The sequence below is a fragment of the Sceloporus occidentalis genome, unplaced genomic scaffold (genome assembly GCF_023333645.1).
Source record: "Sceloporus occidentalis isolate IW3139 unplaced genomic scaffold, rSceOcc1.0.p SCAF_354, whole genome shotgun sequence".
Classification (NCBI taxonomy): domain Eukaryota; kingdom Metazoa; phylum Chordata; class Lepidosauria; order Squamata; family Phrynosomatidae; genus Sceloporus; species Sceloporus occidentalis.
Window position 1 is genome coordinate 295,088 of NW_028317334.1, and position 20,558 is coordinate 315,645.

Here is a 20,558-nt window from a genome sequence, read left to right on the forward strand (position 1 = left end):
TCAGCAAGTTCCTCCTAATCTTTAGGTGGCATCTCTTTTCCTGTGGCTTGCATCCACTGTTCCTCTCCTTTTCTCTGGAATAGGAGAAAGCAAGCTTGATCCATCAAGGTGACATCTCTTCAAATATTTGAACAGGGCTATTATATCCACTCTTAAGCTTCTCTTCTCCTGGATAAATATAGCCAGCTCCTAAGCCACTTCTCATAGGGCTTGATGGTTTTCAGTTCCTTCACCTTTTTGGTTGCCCTCCTTTGGATACTCTCCAGATTCTCAACATCCTTTTTGAATTGTGGTGCCAAGAACTAGACACAGGGTTATTTCAAGTGAGGCCTGACCAAAGCAGAATAGAGTGGCACTATTACTTCTCTTGATCTAGACACTATACTTTTATTGATAAAACCTAGGATCATATTGACCTTTTTAGCTGCCTCATGTTCAACTTGTGGTCTACTATGAGTCCTAAGCTGCTTTCACACGTAGTTTAATTGTCATAACAATATCCTGTGTAATCTTGGAATTTGTAGTTTGGTGAGGCACTATTGCTCTCCACTTTCTAAGGATTCTAAATATCCCATTCTAAACTGCCAATTCTAGGATTCTGTGGGAAGGAACTATGGAGATAAATGCTTTTCACCCCCAAATGCTCCTCAGCACATCCCTCAGTAGGGCGGTTTACAGACTGCCCCTTTGGGGTGGCCTGTACCTGCCCCTTTCATCAACGGATCAGGGCCTCAGCTGCCACAGCGGCAGCCCTGAGGCCCCAATCCACCGCTTTTCCACGCCGTGGCCTGGAAAAAGTGTCCTTGGGGCTTCAAGCCCCAAAGACACCCCAACAGCGGCGTGGAAAGGAGAAAGGGGCCACTCTGCACCTTTCTCTTTTGTATCGCTGGCGCAGCTCTCTAAAGGCTGCACCAGCGACACAAATGAACGAAGGAGCTCCAAAATGGAGTTCCTTCCTGCACCGTGGAAAGGGCGCCACGAACGCCCTTTCATGACACCAGGACGTCACGTCCATGCCGCTCCGTTTGGAGGCAGCGCGATCGTGACGTCCTAAGGGGCACCACTATCTGCATGTAGAATGGGCGCCACCATTTTGTACGTACTGTGTGCATACCAGGGTTGGGGGCATCTGAAAAAGATGCCCCCGGGCAACCCTAGTACGTACACAGTACGTACTAGGGTGCCCTTCTGGAAAGGTCCTAAGTTTCCTGGCTTTTTTGGCCCTTCTTCCAGGCTTTTCAGGCTCAGGAGTGTCTTCTTGGGGAAAAGGCCTCCCTTGGCCCTACAATGGCTCAGAGAGAGCCCAATAGTGGCAAAATGGCCTCTGGTTCCCCAAAGGGATGCTGTGGGATACTGAGGAGAAAATAGTATTTCATTTCACCCCCAGACAATACAACGTTAGGTTGCTCCTGAGATCCCCTGTGGGCCAGTGTGACCCCCCCATCCCCAACATTAGGCCATCCCTGTCTTATAGATGCCTTAAGGCTGGCACTTGACCCTCACCAAAATTGGAGTCCAGGTCCCAGCCCCCTTGCTCTTGCTTTCCCAATGACTTATTTGTATATTGATTATCCTGCCTTTCTCAACAAATGGGACTCAGAATGTCCCTTTTGTGCATCACATGCTGTGGATGTGTGTCTGTGATAGAGAGATGGAGGGAATGGGAAAAACAGAAAGGCAGGAAAGAGATGCTGAAGGTGAAAGCTGAAGCAGTGCGGATAGGCAAGAGGGAAGGTTGGAGAGTGGAGGGAGAAAGGGAAGGGGATCAGGTCTCTGGGAGCCAAGAAAGGAAAGCAGGAGCAAAGCCAGGATTGCCTAGCTCTGTGTTGTTGTTGTTATTATTATTATTATTATTATTATTATTATTATTAACCTTTATTTATAAAGCGCTGTAAATTTACACAGTGCTGTACATACAATCTTTTTAATTGGACGGTTCCCTGCCCTCTGTCTTACAATCTAAAAAGACATGACACAGAAGGAGAAGGGAGTGGTGGTGGCTAAGGGGCCTGTCTACTAAGATAATACATATAAAATACATAGCAATACCGGAAATGATTCAATAAAACAGCCAAGAAAAGAACATCAAATAGCAAGTGACAATTATGCAATGCCTGGGAACGCTTCTCTGAACAGGATGGTCTTCAGCTCCGTTTTGAAGCTGGTTAATGAAGTGATGGCTCTTGCTCGCGGGGGAAGAAGGTTCCAGGAGTGAGGGGCAGCGAGTGAGAAGGGGCGAATCCTAGATGGGGCAGAGGAAATCCTGGGCTGGGACAGCAGGCTTGACTACCAGAACAGAGGGCCCTAGTGGGAAGGTGAGGGGAAGTAAGGTGAGGTATGTGGACAGGAAAGGACCTCTGGGAAGGGTCCAGAGAGGGGCCTTGGGGATTGGGAGGCAGCCACCAACCTGGCAGGTTTTAAGAACTGAACTGGTGAGAACCGGCTCAGACCCTGGTTTTCAGACATATTAAGGGCTTCCATTTAGCAATTATGAACAATGTCTATGAAGAAAGGAAAGGCAACACAAAAATTCCTTTTTCTCTAATGTTTCTTTTTCCTACCTGAGCTTGCTTAGGGTCTTTTACCTGAAATGCTGGAGTTTGGGGAAGACACCTGCAAGTGCTATGCTTTTAGGGGAATTAGATACTTAGCTCAAAGGGGAGATATAGTTTGATTGAGGCAACAGTGATCTCAGGATCCAGCAAAGCTATAGCAGGTCTGCAATCACACAGAACTCCAGAGGCATTTGAAAGGCAAAATGCACACACATGCACACAGAGAATTATGTAACAAAGGTGGGAGTGGTGAATAAATGTAAGACTTTGCTAATGGTAATATGTTGCCTGGATGGATCTCAATCCCAGTTGCTGAGAATCCGGAATGGGGAGAGAAGTCAGTAGCTCCCATGGCAAGTGGGGTTGGAGAGTGTATTGAGGTGCTTAGCCATGTAAACCGACAGAGGACCCTATCGCATGGGATAAAAAAGCCAGCTTAACTTTTCTGAACTGAATTCTGATTCGGGCTGCATCCGGGTCCTATCATATGTGAATCTCCGCTGAATCCACCAGCCAAATCCATCCTGGATTCAGCCCGAATCCCTGCAGCACTTCAGGGCCATTTTTTAATGTTGGAAGCTTCCGCTTAAAAAAGAGGGGGATGGCTGAGCATGCCTCGGACCCAGGCTACATCTGGGATGGATTTGGCCAAAAGATTCAGCAGTGATTTACATAAGATTGGACCCGGACATAGCCCAAATTAAAATTCTCTTTGGGAAAGGTAACCTGGCTTTCTTACCCCATGCAATAGGGAGCAGAGTGTCTGCCTGCAACTGGACTGAGGCTGAAGAACAGCCACTAGGAGCAGATATTTATGCTGTAATTGTTGCTTAGTGGCAGAAACTGAGGGTACGAAAGGTTTAAATTGCTTTAGAATGTTTCCTGGGTGAGGAAAGAATGGTCTGAAACCAAATTTAATGCAATGAGGGCTTGGTTTAACCTCTCCCCATTTACTGTGACTTCCTTCACTCTGTCCATCACTTAAATTAATGAGGAGAATTAAATTAAATTTAATTGAAATTATATTCTGGCCTCAAAAAGAAGAGCCCTCCCTCCGCCCCAACTGTCATCATCAGACCTAGGAGGGTGTGAAAAAGACAGGCCCAATTTCCATCAGGCCTAACTGTGAATTTTACTGTAACTCACGTCGCTCTGTTTTATTTTACTGTATTGTATTTATTTTTGTATTTTATTTTATTCTCTTTATTTTTATTGTTGTAACCCACCTGGATTCCTTGTGATTGGGCATGCTATAAATAAATCATCATCATCATTATTATTATTGGTGCAAGTACCTCAGACAAAAGGGATTAGCACACTGATTCTCAGAGCCTTTTTCTGACTATTTCCTTCCAGTCCCACTCCTTAGCCATAATCCCTTCACCCTCTACAGACATAAATGGATCATGCAGCTAAATCCACTCATTTTCTCAAGGCAGGTTCTCCTACAATCTCTTCTTTGCTACCTCCTATGAGTAGGGATCCATACCTGCAAAAATGCTAAATTCAGGGCACCCACTCTAACTTTATTAATTTTATATCAAATAGGGAAGGGTTAACAGGTGGCTAAATCTTGGGGTAACACATTCCTCTCTTGATTCAGAGAGTCAGTCTTGTGTGTCATTGTTCTTTTTTTCTTTTTCTTTTCAGAAGAACATGTCAGTCTTGAGAGAGTCCATACATGTGAGAGGCCACATAAATGCCAGCACTGTGGGAAATGTTTTCCTTCAAAGTCAGACCTTGTGAGACATCAGAGAGTCCACACAGGAGAGAAGCCATACAAATGCCAGCGTTGTGGGAAATGTTTTTCTTGTAAGTCACACGTAGTGTCACATCAGAGAGTCCACACAGGAGAGAAGCCATACAAATGCCAGCATTGTGGGAAAGGTTTCTCTCAGAAGTCAGACCTAGTGAAACATCAGAGAGTCCACACAGGAGAGAAGCCATACAAATGCCAGCATTGTGGGAAATGTTTCTCTTCAAAGTCATACATAATGATACATCAGAGAGTCCATGCAGGAGAGAAACCACATAAATGCCAGCAGTGAACTAACACTGTTTTTGTTAAGAAGTATTACAAGAAAAATATTTTCAGTGCATTGGTGATAAGAGAAAGCCCTTATGATTTTGTTTTTAAGGGTTGTCTGTTCATAAAGTTATTGATTTTTGTATGTTGTTGTGTTGTGTTGGGTTGTTGTTGTTGTTGTTTTATTTTTTTATAGAATTCTAGAATAAGAATGGACCACAGGACCCATGCAGTCCAACCCCCGACACACAGGATGACAAAGCATGGATTTATAGGATTCTGGCTTTGTAAGGCACCACAAGTGCTATCGAGTCCAAGCCCCTGCCATACAGGAAGACGTAGCATGGTGGGTAGGTGTGTTATGTGTTATTGTGACAGAATTAGAAGATGAAGTATGAGATGAAGGATCTGGCACAGAGAAGCAAGAAAAGCTCAAACTGAATGTGCAAAAGATAAAGACACCGTAATGCAAGGACATGAAACCAAATGTACTAAAAGAAGAATGGACTGTGTATAACACAACTTGATGTAAAGAGCACCAGAACAAGAACGGAATGGGAACAAGAAGTCACTCATCAGGAAAAATGATGCACATATTAAAAAGCATAAAGGAATCTTCAAAACCATGGTGCTAGTGTGCCAAAATCAGCTGGAACTGGCACCCATCGCTCTTTCAGAAAACTGACCGACCTCTGGGAAGATTTGTGTGCATGAGCATTGTATGAATGTGTGCATGATTTGAGGCCTCTTGATATGTAATATAGTAGAATGAATGTCCCTAATGTTAGAATAAATGTTACATACAAAGTGTTTGAACCCAGATCTGGTCTCTTATGTGTCTGATTAAAAGTTTTATAGCCCAATTCTGTATTTACTCACCACTCTAGATGTAAAGAAGAAGACCTAGATTGGTGACAGGTGTGTGATCTCTCATTTCACCTTCTGGAGCTTCTGCACTGATCCCTGAAAGCGGAAAGAGAACTAACCAAGCAGTGGGGACACACTTCCTTTGTTAACCCATTACGATTCCACTACAAGAGACAGGCCTTGGAGTTCTGATCCACTTCCAGCCGTAAGGTTTGGGTTAAAATATGGGGGGTTGGTCATCTCCTGCAGCCTCTGGTTCCGTTGGAGGCAGGGCCTCTTCTCCAGCATCACCTGGAACAACGGACCAGAACAATGGACAACAACAGATGGATGTGGCATGTGTGTTTGTGCATATACATCTGTATATATACATCTGTATATATATGTATGTATGTGGAGGCATCTCTATCTAAGTGCATTCAGACTTATACTTTTAAGAGCCTACACACACAGACATGGAATGTTTAAAGTCTATAGATCTTGCATACAATACCCATAGATACATCATCTATACATACCCATAGATACCTGTGTACGCACATGTATTTTATATATATATATATATATATATAGAGAGAGAGAGAGAGAGAGATGCAAACACATGTACACATATATGTTGGATCATATATATATGATTTATATATTTATATATACTCTTCCACTTGCATACAATTTAAACATAAGGAAATGCATAGAGAAATATGTAAGTACATATGAATGCACATGTATACACCCCCCAGGTTCTGGTCAATATCCGCGTGTATATATAATTATAATTGTATATATGTTTACTTCCGGTCATAACAGCATAACTGCCCTGCAATTGCTGTAATTGGAATTTATACTTTGTGATGTTTTTATGACATGTAGTTTACACATGATTGCCTCCTGAGGAGACTCTGAGGTGCTGCCATTGGCTGGAGTCCCCACCCTCCCTCCATCCCTGGCCCTGATTGGCTGGAGTCCCCACCATCCCTGGCCCTGATTGGCTGGAATCCCAGTCCCTCCTGCCATCCCTGGCCCTGATTGGCTGGAATCCCAGTCCCTCCCACCATCCCTGGCCCTGATTGGCTGGAATCCCAGTCCCTCCTGCCATCCCTGGCCCTGATTGGCTGGAATCCCAGTCCCTCCCACCATCCCTGGCCCTGATTGGCTGGATTCCCTGTGCCTCCCACAGTCTCTGGCTCTGATTGGCTGGAATCCCAGTCCTTCCCACCATCCCTGGCCCTGATTGGCAAGAATCTCAGCCCCTGCCTCCTTGTTTTCTGGCAGCCATTTTGTGCTGCTTGTGACTGTTGGGAATAATGTTCCGGAACCTTCTCTGAGGCCCCAGTTGAACAGAGGCCTCTCTTTCTCTCCTGAGGCTCCAGAGTCAGAAGGAGGCCAGGCTCCTTGGGCCAAAAGGAAGGAAGTGTGTCTCTTTTCTGAGAGGGTTTTCTTATTACACAGCTCTGCTCCTTCTGGGGAACATGGGTTTTGAAAGGGATCAGAAATGGGGAGCATAGTTTTAATACAAGCCTTATTCTTCTTCTTCACAAACATTGGGATTTGGCTTCTAAGAGGAAGCTTGTCCCCCCAAAAAAGCCAAATGTAGCTCCTTTGGAATTTTTTAAAGTCTCCCCAGTTTTCTTATTAATACATTTTCAGGGAAGACGGAAAGAGGCAGACCTGACCATCTGATATTACCAAGAATGATACATACAAACATACAAACAAACACAAATAAGAAGAATAAGGGTAAAACAGAAAAACAAACTGCTTATATTTCAAAAAAGGCAAAGCCATATTTAACAGGATAAAAATTTGACATGGGTGTTTCTATCTTTTTACAGCCGACTTTGGCTGTATCTGCACTACAGAAATAATCCGGTTTGAAACCACTTTAACTCTCCTGGTCCCATCCTATGGAATCCTGGGATTTCTAGTTTTTGTGGCATGAGAGCTCTCTGGCAGAGAAGGCTAAGTGTCCAAAGGTAAAATCCCAGGATTCCATAGCACTGAGGGTTAAAGACAAACCTATTACTCACATTTACCATCCGCTGCTTCCAAACTACCAGACAAACTTTTATTTCTATCTCATTCATTTTTTAATTATCTGTTAATAAGTAAAAAGTAAATATATATTGTTCTACTTATACTTATCCTTACAAATAATTTGTTTTCTCTTGCAGTCCTCATTAAAATTGTAAAACACTTGATACAAAATCGCTCTCATTAGATTAGATTCCACAGCACTGAGCAGTTAAAGCGGTGTCAAAGTGCCTTATTTCTAAAGTGCAGATGCAGCCTTCTTGGGAAAGGGGCTGATGCTGGGGAAAAGAGGAGGAATGCAGAAGGAAAGGAGGACAGACGGACAGACAGAGGGCCACCTGCAGCTGGACTGGCCTCCCTGAGCGGTCAAGACCTGAGAGGGTTGTGGACGAGGGACACTCTTAATATTAATATTGATATATTTCACTATTGATTGTAATTAATCAGGTTCCTCCTTTCAATAGCATCAGGAAAATGCTTAGGTTTTGTTAAGGTTTAGAAGTCCTGTTTGGGTCCCTTCCGACTTTCGGGCCCGTTCATCCTCCATTTTGGTTTCCCTGAAGGCCACAAACTGAAAACTGCCAAGCGCTGAGGCAGAGGCGGCCATTTTGTGTTCTGGTGGCCATTTTGTGCTGCTTGTGACCGTGGGAAATAATGTTCCAGAACCTTCTCTGAGGGCTCATTTGAACAGAGGCTTCTCTTTCTCTCCTGAGGCTCCAGAGTCAGAAGGAAGCCAGGCTCCTTGGGCCAAAAGGAAGGAAGTGTGTCTCTTTGTGTGTCTTTTGTGTGTCTTTTCTGAGAGGGTTTTCTTATTACACAGCTCTGCTCCTTCTGGGGATCATGGGTTTTAAAAGGGATCAGAAATGGGGAGCATAGTTTTAATAGAAGCCTTATTCTTATTATTCACAAACATTGGGCTTTGGCTTCTAAGAGGAGGCTAGTCCCCCAAACAAGGCCAAAAGTGGCTCCTTTGGGAGGTTTTAAGAGTCTCCCCAGTTTCCTTATTAAGAGATTTTCAGGGAAGAAGGAAGGAGACAGACAGACCAGAATAACACAGATTACCAAGAAGGAAACAAATAAACATACAAACAAACAAACAAACAAACAACAACAAGAATAAGGATTAGACAGAAAAACAAACTGCTTATATTTTAAAAAAGCAAAACCATTTTTAACAGGATAATAATTAGACTTTTACATCCGACCCAGGCTTTATCTGCAATATAGAAATAATCCAGTTCTAAAGTGTGTTAACTCTCCTGTTTCCATCCTGTGGAATCCTGGGATTTGTAGTTTGTTGTGGCATCAGAGCTCTCTGGAAGAGAAGGCTAAGTCTCCAAAGGTAAAATCCCAGGATTCCATAGGAATGAGCGGTTAAAATGGTGTCAAATTGCCTTATTTCTATGGTGCGGATGAAGCCTTCTTGGGAAAGGGGCTGATGCTGGGGAAAAGAGGAGGAATGCAGAAGGAAAGGAGGATGGACGGATGGAGGGCCACCTGCAGCTGGACTGGCCTCCCTGAGCAGTCAAGACCTGAGCTGGGTTGTGGACGATGGGCACTCTTAATATTAATATTAATATCCTTCACTATTGATTGTAATTAAGGAGGGGATCAGGTTCCTCCTTTCAATAGCATCAGGAAAATGTTTAGCTGTTGTTAACGTTCAGAAATCCTGTTTGGGGACTTTTTGTGTTCTCACAGCCATCGGGTGCCATCAGGAAAACCTTTCTGTGTTTTTTAGGGTCAGAGATCCTGTTTGGAGTCCCTTCCGACTTTGGGGCCCTTTCATCCTCCATTTTGGGTTCCCTGAAGGCCTCAAACTGCCAGGTGCTGAGGCAGAGGCAGCCATTTTGTGTTCTGGAAGAAACTTTGTGCTGCTTGTTGTTACCCATGCTGGTTTATATAAATTTTGGAATCAATGATAACCCTTGGATGACCCTTGGCCAGACTCCAAGCCTGTCCTCCATTACTGGCAAAGCGAGAGGACATGTGCACCTCCCCTGAGGGGAGAAGCCCCATTTACATCTTAGAAGGTCTGGGAAGTCGCATGAAGGGATTATCTTGAGTCAGAAGGAGTGAAATGTTTGCCTTCCCTGAAGCTATCACCCCCTCCTCAAGTCTGTTGTCCGAACAACTTAAGTCAGTGATATTATCAGATCCAGACATCCAGGTGAAAGAAAGCAATTAAACGCCTTTGTTCCAATCCCCAAAACTCTCTGCCCTCAGGCGAGATTTTGCCCTTAAAAGGTCCCAACTTTGGCTGCTCAGCGCGCCATCCCAAAGGTCTACTTACTCCACGTCAGTCAGACCTCTGTTCTGGTAGCCGGCATTTCTGCTCAAACCCAGGTTGCGGAGCAGACTTGTCTCACTGTCCCACATCCCATTCGCTTCCCAGAGGAAGACTACATCTTGGTGAGTATACCATTAGCAAAGCCTGAACATCTTTTCCACTATTCCAACCTACCTTCCTGAGCCTTGAATGTGTGTGTGAGTGTGTGCATTGTGTGTGTGTTCCCCCCTGTTTTCAATAAAGTAGACATTTAGTTATTGCAATCTGTCTCAGCTTCAGTTATTGGGAGGCCCTGGTCTACTCCGTATACATGTCGGGAGACGATCTCGGTGGGCTCTTGTAGCCAGCCCCCTCTTGCAATATTTGGACTAATAACAACATAATAAAATTCCCCTACGGACCCTTGGCTACACTTGTGACTGTGAGGGTCCACCGGTCCTTGCCTCCCTCTTTGGGAAAGGAGACCCCCTCAGCCCCCTGGACTCACTCCTGCCACTCATTCCTAGAATTGCTGGGACTCAGAGGAGTTTCCTAGGCATTGTCACCTTCTGCCCTCCATGGCCATTGGCACTGACCTTTCCCCATTGCCTTCCCTCCCTCAGCCCTTGGACCTCCTCCTCCTTCGCACTCAGAGCAACCCTTCTCTACGGCTGAGGAGACGGCCTCTGACCCAGCTCCGGCCATAAAGGACTGCGGAAGAGGCCTTCCTGGGGCTGCACGGTCTTTGTACTGAAGGTAGGATTTTATTCCTGGAGCTGGAAGAGGACCTTTGTTTAAATGCTTCAGTCCAGGATTGTATGGAAGGGTTGCAGCTGAGAGAGTGAGACCTTGCTTTGGAGGAATAAAGCCCCAAATTCAGTCTCTGGCAGCATTGTCTTCCCAGAAGTTTGAAGTGAGATTTCCAGACCCCAGACACACAATGCACCAGTGAGTCCTTTGTGTGGGGACTGTGTGTACGTGTTGTTTACTAGGGCTTTGTGAGGTATTTGTTTCACTGGGTTTATATAATGAATTTACATAGGTCTTCACTTCCTCAAAATGAGCATAATCCAGGATGCAATCTTCACTCATAAACCTATACATTTATAGATTTTTGTTGTATAAGTTCAACATATTCAGCAGTGTGCTTCTTTTTTAAAAATATACAAGGAAAAGTGAAGAAATTGTGATTTTGACAATAGATCCGTTCAGAAACAATGCACACAAATGTACATACCTCAATTTCTGTGTGGCTTTTGCAAGCAGAGGGAGGAGGTACATACCTCATGCTCCTGCTATGACTGACACACACAAACACACAAATTTTGTAATTGTCAATTTGTAAACTGCTTTGATCTTTTTGGAAAGGCGGTATATAAATAAATGTATTATTATTATATTATTATATTACAAACACAGCAGTTAAGCTCAGAGATTTGTCTCATTTGTAAAAATGAAATGATTATTTTCACCAGTGTCTAAATGGGGAAGGGGGCCTAATGAGGGGAAGCCATTGATCAGATCATTGAAGAAATACAGGTCTTATTCAGCCCAGGGGCCAGAATTTCTCCACCTGGGATACAAATCATAGAATCATAGAGGGCGACTAAAATGGTGAAGGGTCTGGAAACCATGCCTTATGAGGAATGACTTAGAGAGGTGGAGATGTTCAGCCTAGAGAAGAGAAGGTTTAGAGGTGATATGATAGATATGTTTAAATTTTTGAAGGGATGTCATATTGAGGAGGGAGCAAGCTTGTTTTCTGCTGCTCCAGAGACTAGAACCCGGAACAATGGATGCAAGCTCCAGGAATAGAGATTCCACCTCAACATTAGGAGAAACTTCCTGACAGTAAGGGCTGTTCGACAGTGGAACAGACTCCTTCCTCGGAGTGCAGTCGAGTCTCTTTCCTTGGTCTTCAAGCAGAGGCTGGATGGCCATTTGTCGGGGATGCTTTGATTGAGAGTTCCTGCATGGCACAATGGGGTTAGACTGGATGGCCCTTGGGGTCTCTTCCGACTCTACGATTCTATGATTCTATGAATCTATGTGGCTAGAACAGGACATTCCCAAGCCAACATGGCCAGGCAATAGCGTGGAAAATAGGCAATCTCTATATGGGCAAAGACACTCTCTGAATTGTGACTTCTCTGCATGCAGAAGGCTGCCATGGGAATTGGGGAGGAGGGCTGGATCCCATGGAAGGGGGGCAACCAGAGAAGAGAGAGATCCTTTCCTGCCCTGCCTGACTGGGGGCCTCCCTGGGGGATGGACGGCAACTGGTTTGGCCACTGGGAGAATGAGGGGCCACCAGGCCAGACATGCCTGACCCAGCAGAACCTTCTATGCTCCAGTGTTGCTCCAGGTGGAATCAGGCTGCAACTGGCCATTCAATGACCCAGGTATTACCATAGAGTTGTGGAAGCCATCCCGCATGACCATTCCATGCCTGGTGGGAGTGTTGGGTGCAAGGTATTGGAGATGCATCCAGCTGTGTTTCTATAGCCAGAAGCAAAACGAAGACATTTTCCTGTGAGGGCCACTGGGGACCTCTGCAGGTTTCAGCAGGTGATGCCCTCATTTCACATCTAGCTATGGGGACATAACCAGGGCCTTTTCCAATTTCCCATCCCCGGATCCCCAGCTAATCTAACAAGGTATGGAGTAACTGTTGTGTAGGGGAGCTGCTGTGAGTCTATGCTAGGTCCAAGGGGCTTTGTTTGGTGCAGAGGGAGGAAGTGATGCCCACCTGTCAATTGGGCCAAAGGAGGCATATGTCACCTGCGTATATCACCAGCAGGATGCCGATCTTTGTGACTTTGAGTGCTATAGGGTTTCTTTCCAAACCAAGCCTAACCCTGGTCTCTTTTCTCAGGAACTTCATCTTGGCCCCCCTGTACACTGCTTTCCGGTATCTTTTGCTGGAAGTGACCAAAGTGCAGGCCCACCAGGAACCCCCTGCTTACCTGATGGCTGACATAGAGGCCAAGCAGAGGGAGTTGAGCTCCAAGAAGAAGAGGCTGCCGAGGTGCAACAACTCTTTGGTAAATTGCCATCCTGACTATTAGTTTCATCTGGGTCACTGCTGGGCTGGCTCATGAAAGCAAGCAGAGAACAACTGTCCCAGTTTGGCAGAGGGAGTCCTGCTTAATCCTCTGTCACCTCATTTTTCCAGGGGCTTTGAAAATGACCCATTTCTCTCTCCTGCTCCCACTTTCCCTCTTCTCCTCAGTTCACTTCAGTTACTGCAAAATGTGTTCCAAATTCAAAAGACGTGTCCAGCGCATCAACTCAAAAGAGGGAGAGGGGAGGAGAGAAAGGGGCAGGGTCTTGCCCTTGCCAGGAGTCAGAAGCAAAAGCAAACTGCTGTGCCCTTCCTTGCTTGTGCGATCTTCATCATTAACAACTCTGGCCATCTTGAACCCCTTCTGGTGTTGCTTGTCCACATATGTCTTGCTTTCCCCATCTGTGAAATGCTGAGGGATATGGAAGACTTTCTCTGAACCTAAATTGGGGATGGGCCCAGTGGCCCTCAAGCCCAGAGTACTCCCCAGAACTGTTTTTGAAATTAGGAGAGAGATGGCTAAATTCACTATAATTCCTTGGTGACTAAATGTACTTTACGTGTTGGGGTAATCAGTATCCCAATCAATCAATAATATCTCAGAAATGGTCTAAATTATATTGTTTATTATATTGTTTATTATATTGTTTATTATATTGTATATTATATTGAAAGGATTCGAGACAAACTGGATCTCAAAGGCTGTAGCTTTTTCTTGCTTGCAGAATTTAAAGTTTATTTCCTGGACTGAATTCTGAAGTGTTGAAATAATATTTGCGATGCACCATGTGCTTTCCTCCCCTTTCGCTTAGTTACTCTCTGGATAAGGCTATTTTCTATTGCAGGTGACCTTTGCAGATGTAGCAGTATATTTCACCGAGGAGGAATGGAAACTGTTGACAAAGAAGCAGAAACTTACATACAGTTCTGTAATGATGGAGAATTATGAGAATGTGGCCTTTGTGGGTAAGGAACCTGAATCCATTGCCCTTCCTGTGAAGACTGAGGGCCCTTTCTTCATTCACTGTCAGAGCACTTTGTTTCCACTTTAAAATTATAGAATCAAATCAACTTCCTGACAGTAAGGGCTGTTTGATAGTGGAACACAATCCTTCCTCGGAGTGTAGAGGACTCTCCCTTCTTGGAGGTCTTTAAACAGAGACTGGATCACCATCTTTCGGAGATGCTTTGATTGAGTGTTCCTGAATGGCAAGGGGTTGGACTGAATGACCCTTGTGGCCTCTTCCAACTCTACGATTCTATGATTCTATGATCAGTTATGAGTAATATCTATGAAGGGAAGAAAGGGGGACACAAAACCTGCTTTTTCTCTAATGTTTCTTTTCCATCCTGAGCTTGCTTAGCTTCATGGTTGATTCCAGAGGCCCTTTGTTACCCAAAATGCTGGAGTCTGGGGAGGACACCCGCAAGTGCTATGCTTTTAGGGGAATTTGGTACATAGCTCAATAGATCGAGATAGTTTTACTGGGGCAACAGTGACCTCTGGATCCCGCCCAGCTCTAGCAGGTCCTGAATCAAACAGTACGTCAGAGGCATTTGAAATAGGTTTTTGTGTTTTATTTAGGGGATACACAAAGAAGTATTAAAGCTCTATGTTCTTTCTATTATAATAAGGGAGGCCAGTACATTCCAGCAGCTCTCCAAGTCTTTGTTATTAATATCTTAGCACAACTATTATACGGTTCTGAGATTTGTACTTTCAGTAGCTTTACAACCTTCGAGGCAGTTCAAGCAAAAATTTTAAGAACAATTTTACGTGCCCCAAATTGTGTTTCGAATCCCATTCTCCATCTAGAAACAGGGATGCTATCTGTTGAGGTGCGTGTATGGATATGCAAATTAAATTTATGGCTCAAAATGTTTTTTGTTCCGATCGTTTTAGTGCCATTAATTCTAACAGACTCCTTTTTGTCCCCTGGAAGGAGACACTGACCTTGAAACTCTTATCTCTTGGACTCTCACTATCTGAAATAACTGTACTAGGCTATGATAAAGCAAAATCTGTGATTTCTCAACGCATCAAGGATATTGATTTCCAGACTCATATAAGCCAACTAACTTTACATCCTGTTAGGGAATCCAGTAGACCTGGCAAATATGCGAAATATTTTGAGAATCTGAAGGTCCCGAAATACAGAAGAGCTTTCATGTCAGCAAGGTTTAACATCTTACCATCAGCAGTCCTGGAGGGCAGATTTAAAAAGATCCCTTACGAACACAGATACTGTCCTTGTGGCTCGGAGGAAATCGAAAATATTAATCATGTTCTCTTTGGCTGTTCTTTGTATACAGAAATATGTGCTTTATATATAACACCAATTGTGTTGCAGTTTCCAGGCAGACAAGAGAAATTTTATACCAATTTTCTACTTGCAGATCAGAAGGAAGTTATAACGCAAGCAGTTCTTTTGCAGTTGCTATTGCAAATCGTTAACAGCTTGTTAAACAGATGTAATATGTTATAATCTCAAAATCTGTATAGATGGCTTGATTTAACGTTAAATTTGTAAAGGAGGAGGTATGACCGTATTTTACCATACCATCAAACTAACCTAGTTGGGGACTAAAGTCTAATGAAATTACCCCAATCAGTTGCATCTGATTAATGGCACTTTGTAGTTTAGCTCTTGGTTGGACAGGGGATATGACTGTGGTTTTGAACTAATATGTCTTGAATGTAGTACTCTATTACACAATATGATAGAGCTGTTTGTGAGGTGATGGCAGCCTACTCGTTGTCTGTTTACCTGATCGTGCAGCCCTATCCTTACTTTTTATCCTTACTTTTTATCCTTACTGTTTATAAACTATCATTTGGTTATACTCTCCAATCTGCCTGTACATGAACCTATGTTGTGTTTTAAATTGGAATTTTGTAATTGTGCTGGCCAAATGGCTGTAATAAAGTTATATTATTTATTTAGGGGGAAAGCAAAATACACAGACACACATACTATATATATATAAGTGTTCATGCGCACACACAAGATCTAGGTAGCAAAGGTGGGAGTGGTGAATAGATGTAAGGCTTTGTTAAAGGTATTTATTACCTATCCAGAGCTTTATTCCAATTGTTGGAATGGGGAGAGGTCAGTAGTTCCTGCGACAATTGGGGTTGGTGAGTGCATTGAGGTGCTTAGCCAAGAAAACAGAGTGTCTGTCTCTAACTGGACTGACACTGAAGCACAGCAAGTTGGGCCTGATATTTATACTGAAATTGGTGCTTAGGGCAGAAACTGAGGGTTCGGAAAGGTTTATAGCTCTTTAGAATATTTCCTGTGAGGGGAAAGCGTGACATGGACACGAATTGAATGCAGTGTGTGTTTGATGCAGATACCTCAGACAAAGACCACACTGCCTCTCAGGTCCTTGTTGGCTCTGAATTTCGATTGCGTTCACAATCCAATGTACACTACAATCTGAGGGTGACGCTCCCAGATGCAGCTCAACAATAACATGGCAGAGTATGGAAGCAAATATCTAGATATAGGTATTGGCAATACACAGACCACTTTCCACACTTAAAAATAAGTCACAGACACAGTAGATTTCATTCAAGTCCTTGGAGGTTCTTTATCTTGAGTTACAAAATAATACAAATGAATAAATGAATGATTTATTATGGCACATGGCCAGCTTAAAAAAACAAACAAAGTAAAAACAAGTATTACAAAGAATCACAATAAGTAGACTGCATCCTAGCAATAAGGGTAAAATCAGTTCATAAAATGAAATCCTAAACCTTGCAAGTAAAAATTGTCCCAAATAACTTTGAGAAATATAGACTTAAAACAGTAGACTGACTCTATGTCATAATTATTTCAAGATAGAATCATAGAATAATAGAGTTGAAAGAGACCGCAAGAGTCTAACCCCCTGCCATGCAGGAAATCCAAATCAAAGCATGCCCAGCAGATGGCCATCCAGCCTCTGCTTGAAGACCTCCAAGGAGGGAGACTCCACTACACTCCAGGGGAGTTTGTTCCACTGTCGAACAGCCCTTACTCTCAGGAAGTTCTTCCTAATGGTGAGTTGGAATCTCTTTTCCTGTAGCTTGCATCCATTGTTCCAGGTCCCTGTCTCTGGAGCAGCAGAAAACAAGCTTGCTCCCTCCTCAACATGACATCCCTTCAAATAATTAAACAGGGCTATCATTTCACCACTTAACCTTCTCTTCTCTAGGCTAAACATCCCCAGCTCCCTAAGTCATTCCTCGTAGGGCATGGCTTCCAGATCCTTCACCATTTTAGTCGCTGTCCTTTGGACATGCTCTAGTTTCTCCACATCCTTTTTAAACTGTGGTGCCCAGAACTGGACACAATAGTCCAGGTCGGTCCTGACCAAAGCAGAATAGAGTGTCACTATTACTTCCCTTGATCTAGACACTATACTTTTATTGATGCAGCCTACAATTGCGTTGGCCTTTTTAGCTGCTGCGTCGCACTGTTGACTCATTTTCAACTTGTGGTCTATTTGGATTCCTAGATCTCTTGCACTCATAATTTCATTCAGCCAGGTGTCGCCCATCCCATATCTGTGCATTTCATTTTTCCACCCTAAGTGCAATACCTTACATTTCTCCATGTTGAATTTCATTTTATTAGCTTTGGCCCAGCTTTCTAGTCTATTCAGGTCATCTTGAATTTCATCTTGTCCTCTGAAGTATTAGCTACTCCTCCTAATTTGGTGTCATCTGCAAATTTGATAAGTATGCTCCCAATTTTGTCATCCAAGTCCTTGATAAAGATGTTGAATAGCACTAGGCCCTGGACAGAACCCCACTGGACACCCCACTAGTCACTTCTCTCCAGGATGAAAAGGAGCCATTGTTGAGCACCCTTTGGGTTCGGCCGGTCAACCAAATACAAATCCATGTAACAGTTGCCTTGTCTAGTCCACATTTTACAAGCTTCTTTGCAAGAATGTCATGGGGAACTTTGTCAAAGGCTTTACTGAAATCAAGATATACTATATCCACAGCATGCCCTTCATCTAACAAGCTGGTAATTTTATCAAAGAAAGAGATCAGGTATGTCTGGCATGACTTCTTTCTCTGAAACCTGTGTTGACTTTTTGTGATTATGGCATTGCTTTCTAGATGTTCACAGACTCTCTGTTTAATGATCTGCTCTAGAATCTTTCCTGGTATTGATGTCAGACTAACTGGACGATATTTCATGGTTGTTTCTGCATCAGTTTCAAAAAATTTCTGTGACAAATAATCACATCTGCACAGTATCTGGCAACTTCAACAGTTACCTGCTCCTAATAATGCAAATATTTGCAAGCTCTCCTCTCCAACTTCCATCAACTTCACCATCTCTTGTTCACACACCAATCCAATCCACACCGATTCGCATGTGAGCTGTATACTGTATTGGCTGTGAATCATCTCCTGGAGCCAAACAACATGAAGTGACCTCTGCAGTTGGTTTGCATCATGCCTTGGGCTCCGACTCTGTACTTTATGGCAGTCTCACAGGATATGATGCCACCTGTCAACCAAAGTATTTTTGCACATTTTTAATGGAACATTTTTTCACCAGTCCTTTGACTATCTGCTTCCACAGATTCCCTCAAGGCAGTCCCCATCCAGTCTCTTCTTTGCTAGCTGCTATAAGTAAGGATACAGTCGTTCCATGGATTTAGGGTATCTGCAACAGGATCATGCTCGGGTCACTCACACCAACTTTATTAATTTACTGTCAAATAGGGAAGCGTAAATGGGGGCTAAATCTGGGGGTAACACCCTCCTCTCTTAACTCTGATTTTCACTTATCTGTCATTGTCCTTCTTTACAGAAAAACTTGTGAGTCAAGAGAGAGTCCACACAGCAGAGAAGCCATTCAAATGCCAGCATTGTGGGAAATGTTTTTCTTTGAAGTCAGTCCTAATGACACATCAGAGAGTCCACACAGGAGAGAAGCCATATAAATGCCAGCATTGTAGGAAATGTTTTTCTTCGAAGTCAGTCCAAGTGAGGCATCAGAGAGTCCACACAGGAGAGAAGCCATTCAAATGTCAGCATTGTGGGAAAGGTTTTTCTCGGAAGTCACACCTTTTGGAACATCACAGGATCCACACAGGAGAGAAGCCATACAAATGCCAGCATTGTGGGAAAGGTTTTTCTCGAAAGTCAGTCCTAACGATACATCAGAGAGTCCACACAGGAGAGAAGCCATACAAATGCCAGCGTTGTGGGAAAGGTTTTTCTCAGAAGGCACACCTTTTAGAACATCGCAGGATCCACACAGGAGAGAAGCCATATAAATGCCAGCATTGTGGGAAAGGTTTTTCTTCGAAGTCAGTCCAAGTGAGGCATCAGAGAGTCCACACAGGAGAGAAGCCATACAAATGCCAGCATTGTGGGAAAGGTTTTTCTCGGAAGTCAGACCTAGTGAAACATCAGAGAGTCCACACAGGAGAGAAGCCAAAAAAATCCCAGCAGTGAACTAATATTATTTTTGTAAAGAAGGAATACAGAAAATATATTTTCAGAAAAAAAGGTTCTTTTCTTGATTTTTCAATTCAAATCAACTATCAAAACATATATAAATTAGGATGAATTAATCTCCTCTTCTCTTAAAGAGTAGAAACAAGAACCAAGTAAAAATGGAGATTGGTTTTTTGTTTATCTAGCTCTATTTTTCTTTGCTGAAAGATTAAAACAGGAAACTAGAAGAAATGAAAATTTAAGAGGTTTAGAGACCATCTAGGAAGTATACATAGTTTAGAGATACAGAAACTAATTTGGCTTTTTTCATATATATATATATATATATATATATATATATATATATATATACTTTGTATATTGTGTAAATATGTTTCAGTGTGTACTAATGTTTTGTTTTGTATGTCTTTTTAATGAATGTTCAATATTTTTTTAAAAGAAAATATATTTTCAATGCAGCCGTGAAAAGGCCTTTATGATTTTGTTTGTAAGGTTTGTCTGTCCATATGTCTGTTTATGTTTTAAAGTTATATTTTGTTACGTTTATGTTTTAATTGCTATTAGTATAGATTATTGCTTTGGGTTATAAACTTGGCTAAGGATTATGGGTTGTGGTATAGGTTAGCTAGATGGGGGGCTGGGATTTGTTGCAGCTGGTTAGAATAGTTATGGGAATGATAGCTTTTGCAATGTTTGGGATGTTTGCTGAAGAAAGTTGGAGGCCAGCATTAAGAGAAAGGGCTAGTTTCTGGGAATGGCAAAGGGGTCTTGTTTCCTGTGGGGCAGAGACTGTGGGAATTGGAGGTGGGGGCTAGTTTTCGAAGAGGGTGGAGTTTTAGGTTTGGGGGTTGTAATGTATTCATTGGATTGGCGAGGGCAGTACTGGCTTAAACACCAATTTTCTGACTATGTGTTCTTAATAAAGTTCTTTGTTGTTTCAACACACTGGACTCATTGATGCACAGAAGTTCTGCATTTGCACAAAATTGACCCTTTCTTCTCTCCTCAGCCCTCAGCTCCATTCCCAGCCATAAGAACAGAGGCAAACACACACATATTTATAGACACACAGACAGACATCAGAGCTATATGTACAAAGCAGAGCCTTCCCAGACTTTCCCTCCTGAGTCCAGCTCCGCAGCTTGGGTTCCATTCTAGAACAAACAAAAAACAAACAGCTTCATTTATATACCGCTTCATACTGAACTAACAGTGTCTAAGCAGTTTCCAATTATAAGCTAATTGCCCCCCCCCCCAAAAAAAAATCTGGG

At 43.1% G+C, this 20,558-nt stretch overlaps 1 protein-coding gene across 1 annotated transcript; it reads left to right on the forward strand.

Annotated features, from left to right (window-relative positions):
- Window positions 1–1,013: 1,013 nt before the first annotated feature.
- LOC149273995 (uncharacterized) lies at window positions 1,014–19,590 on the forward strand. Its single transcript, XM_089505942.1, has 5 exons — window positions 1,014–1,023; window positions 4,206–4,591; window positions 12,775–12,792; window positions 13,658–13,778; window positions 18,635–19,590. The coding sequence occupies exons 1-5, from the start codon at window positions 1,014–1,016 to the stop codon at window positions 19,282–19,284; spliced, it is 1,185 nt and encodes a 394-aa protein (XP_089362068.1). The 3' UTR covers window positions 19,285–19,590.
- The last annotated feature ends 968 nt before the right edge of the window (window positions 19,591–20,558 follow it).

Excerpts from the sequence above, each read along its gene's own strand:
- LOC149273995 (XM_089505942.1), top strand. Across the intron at positions 13,779-18,634 it reads TGAGAATGTGGCCTTTGTGG|AAAAACTTGTGAGTCAAGAG; the intron begins GTAAGGAACCTG and ends CCTTCTTTACAG.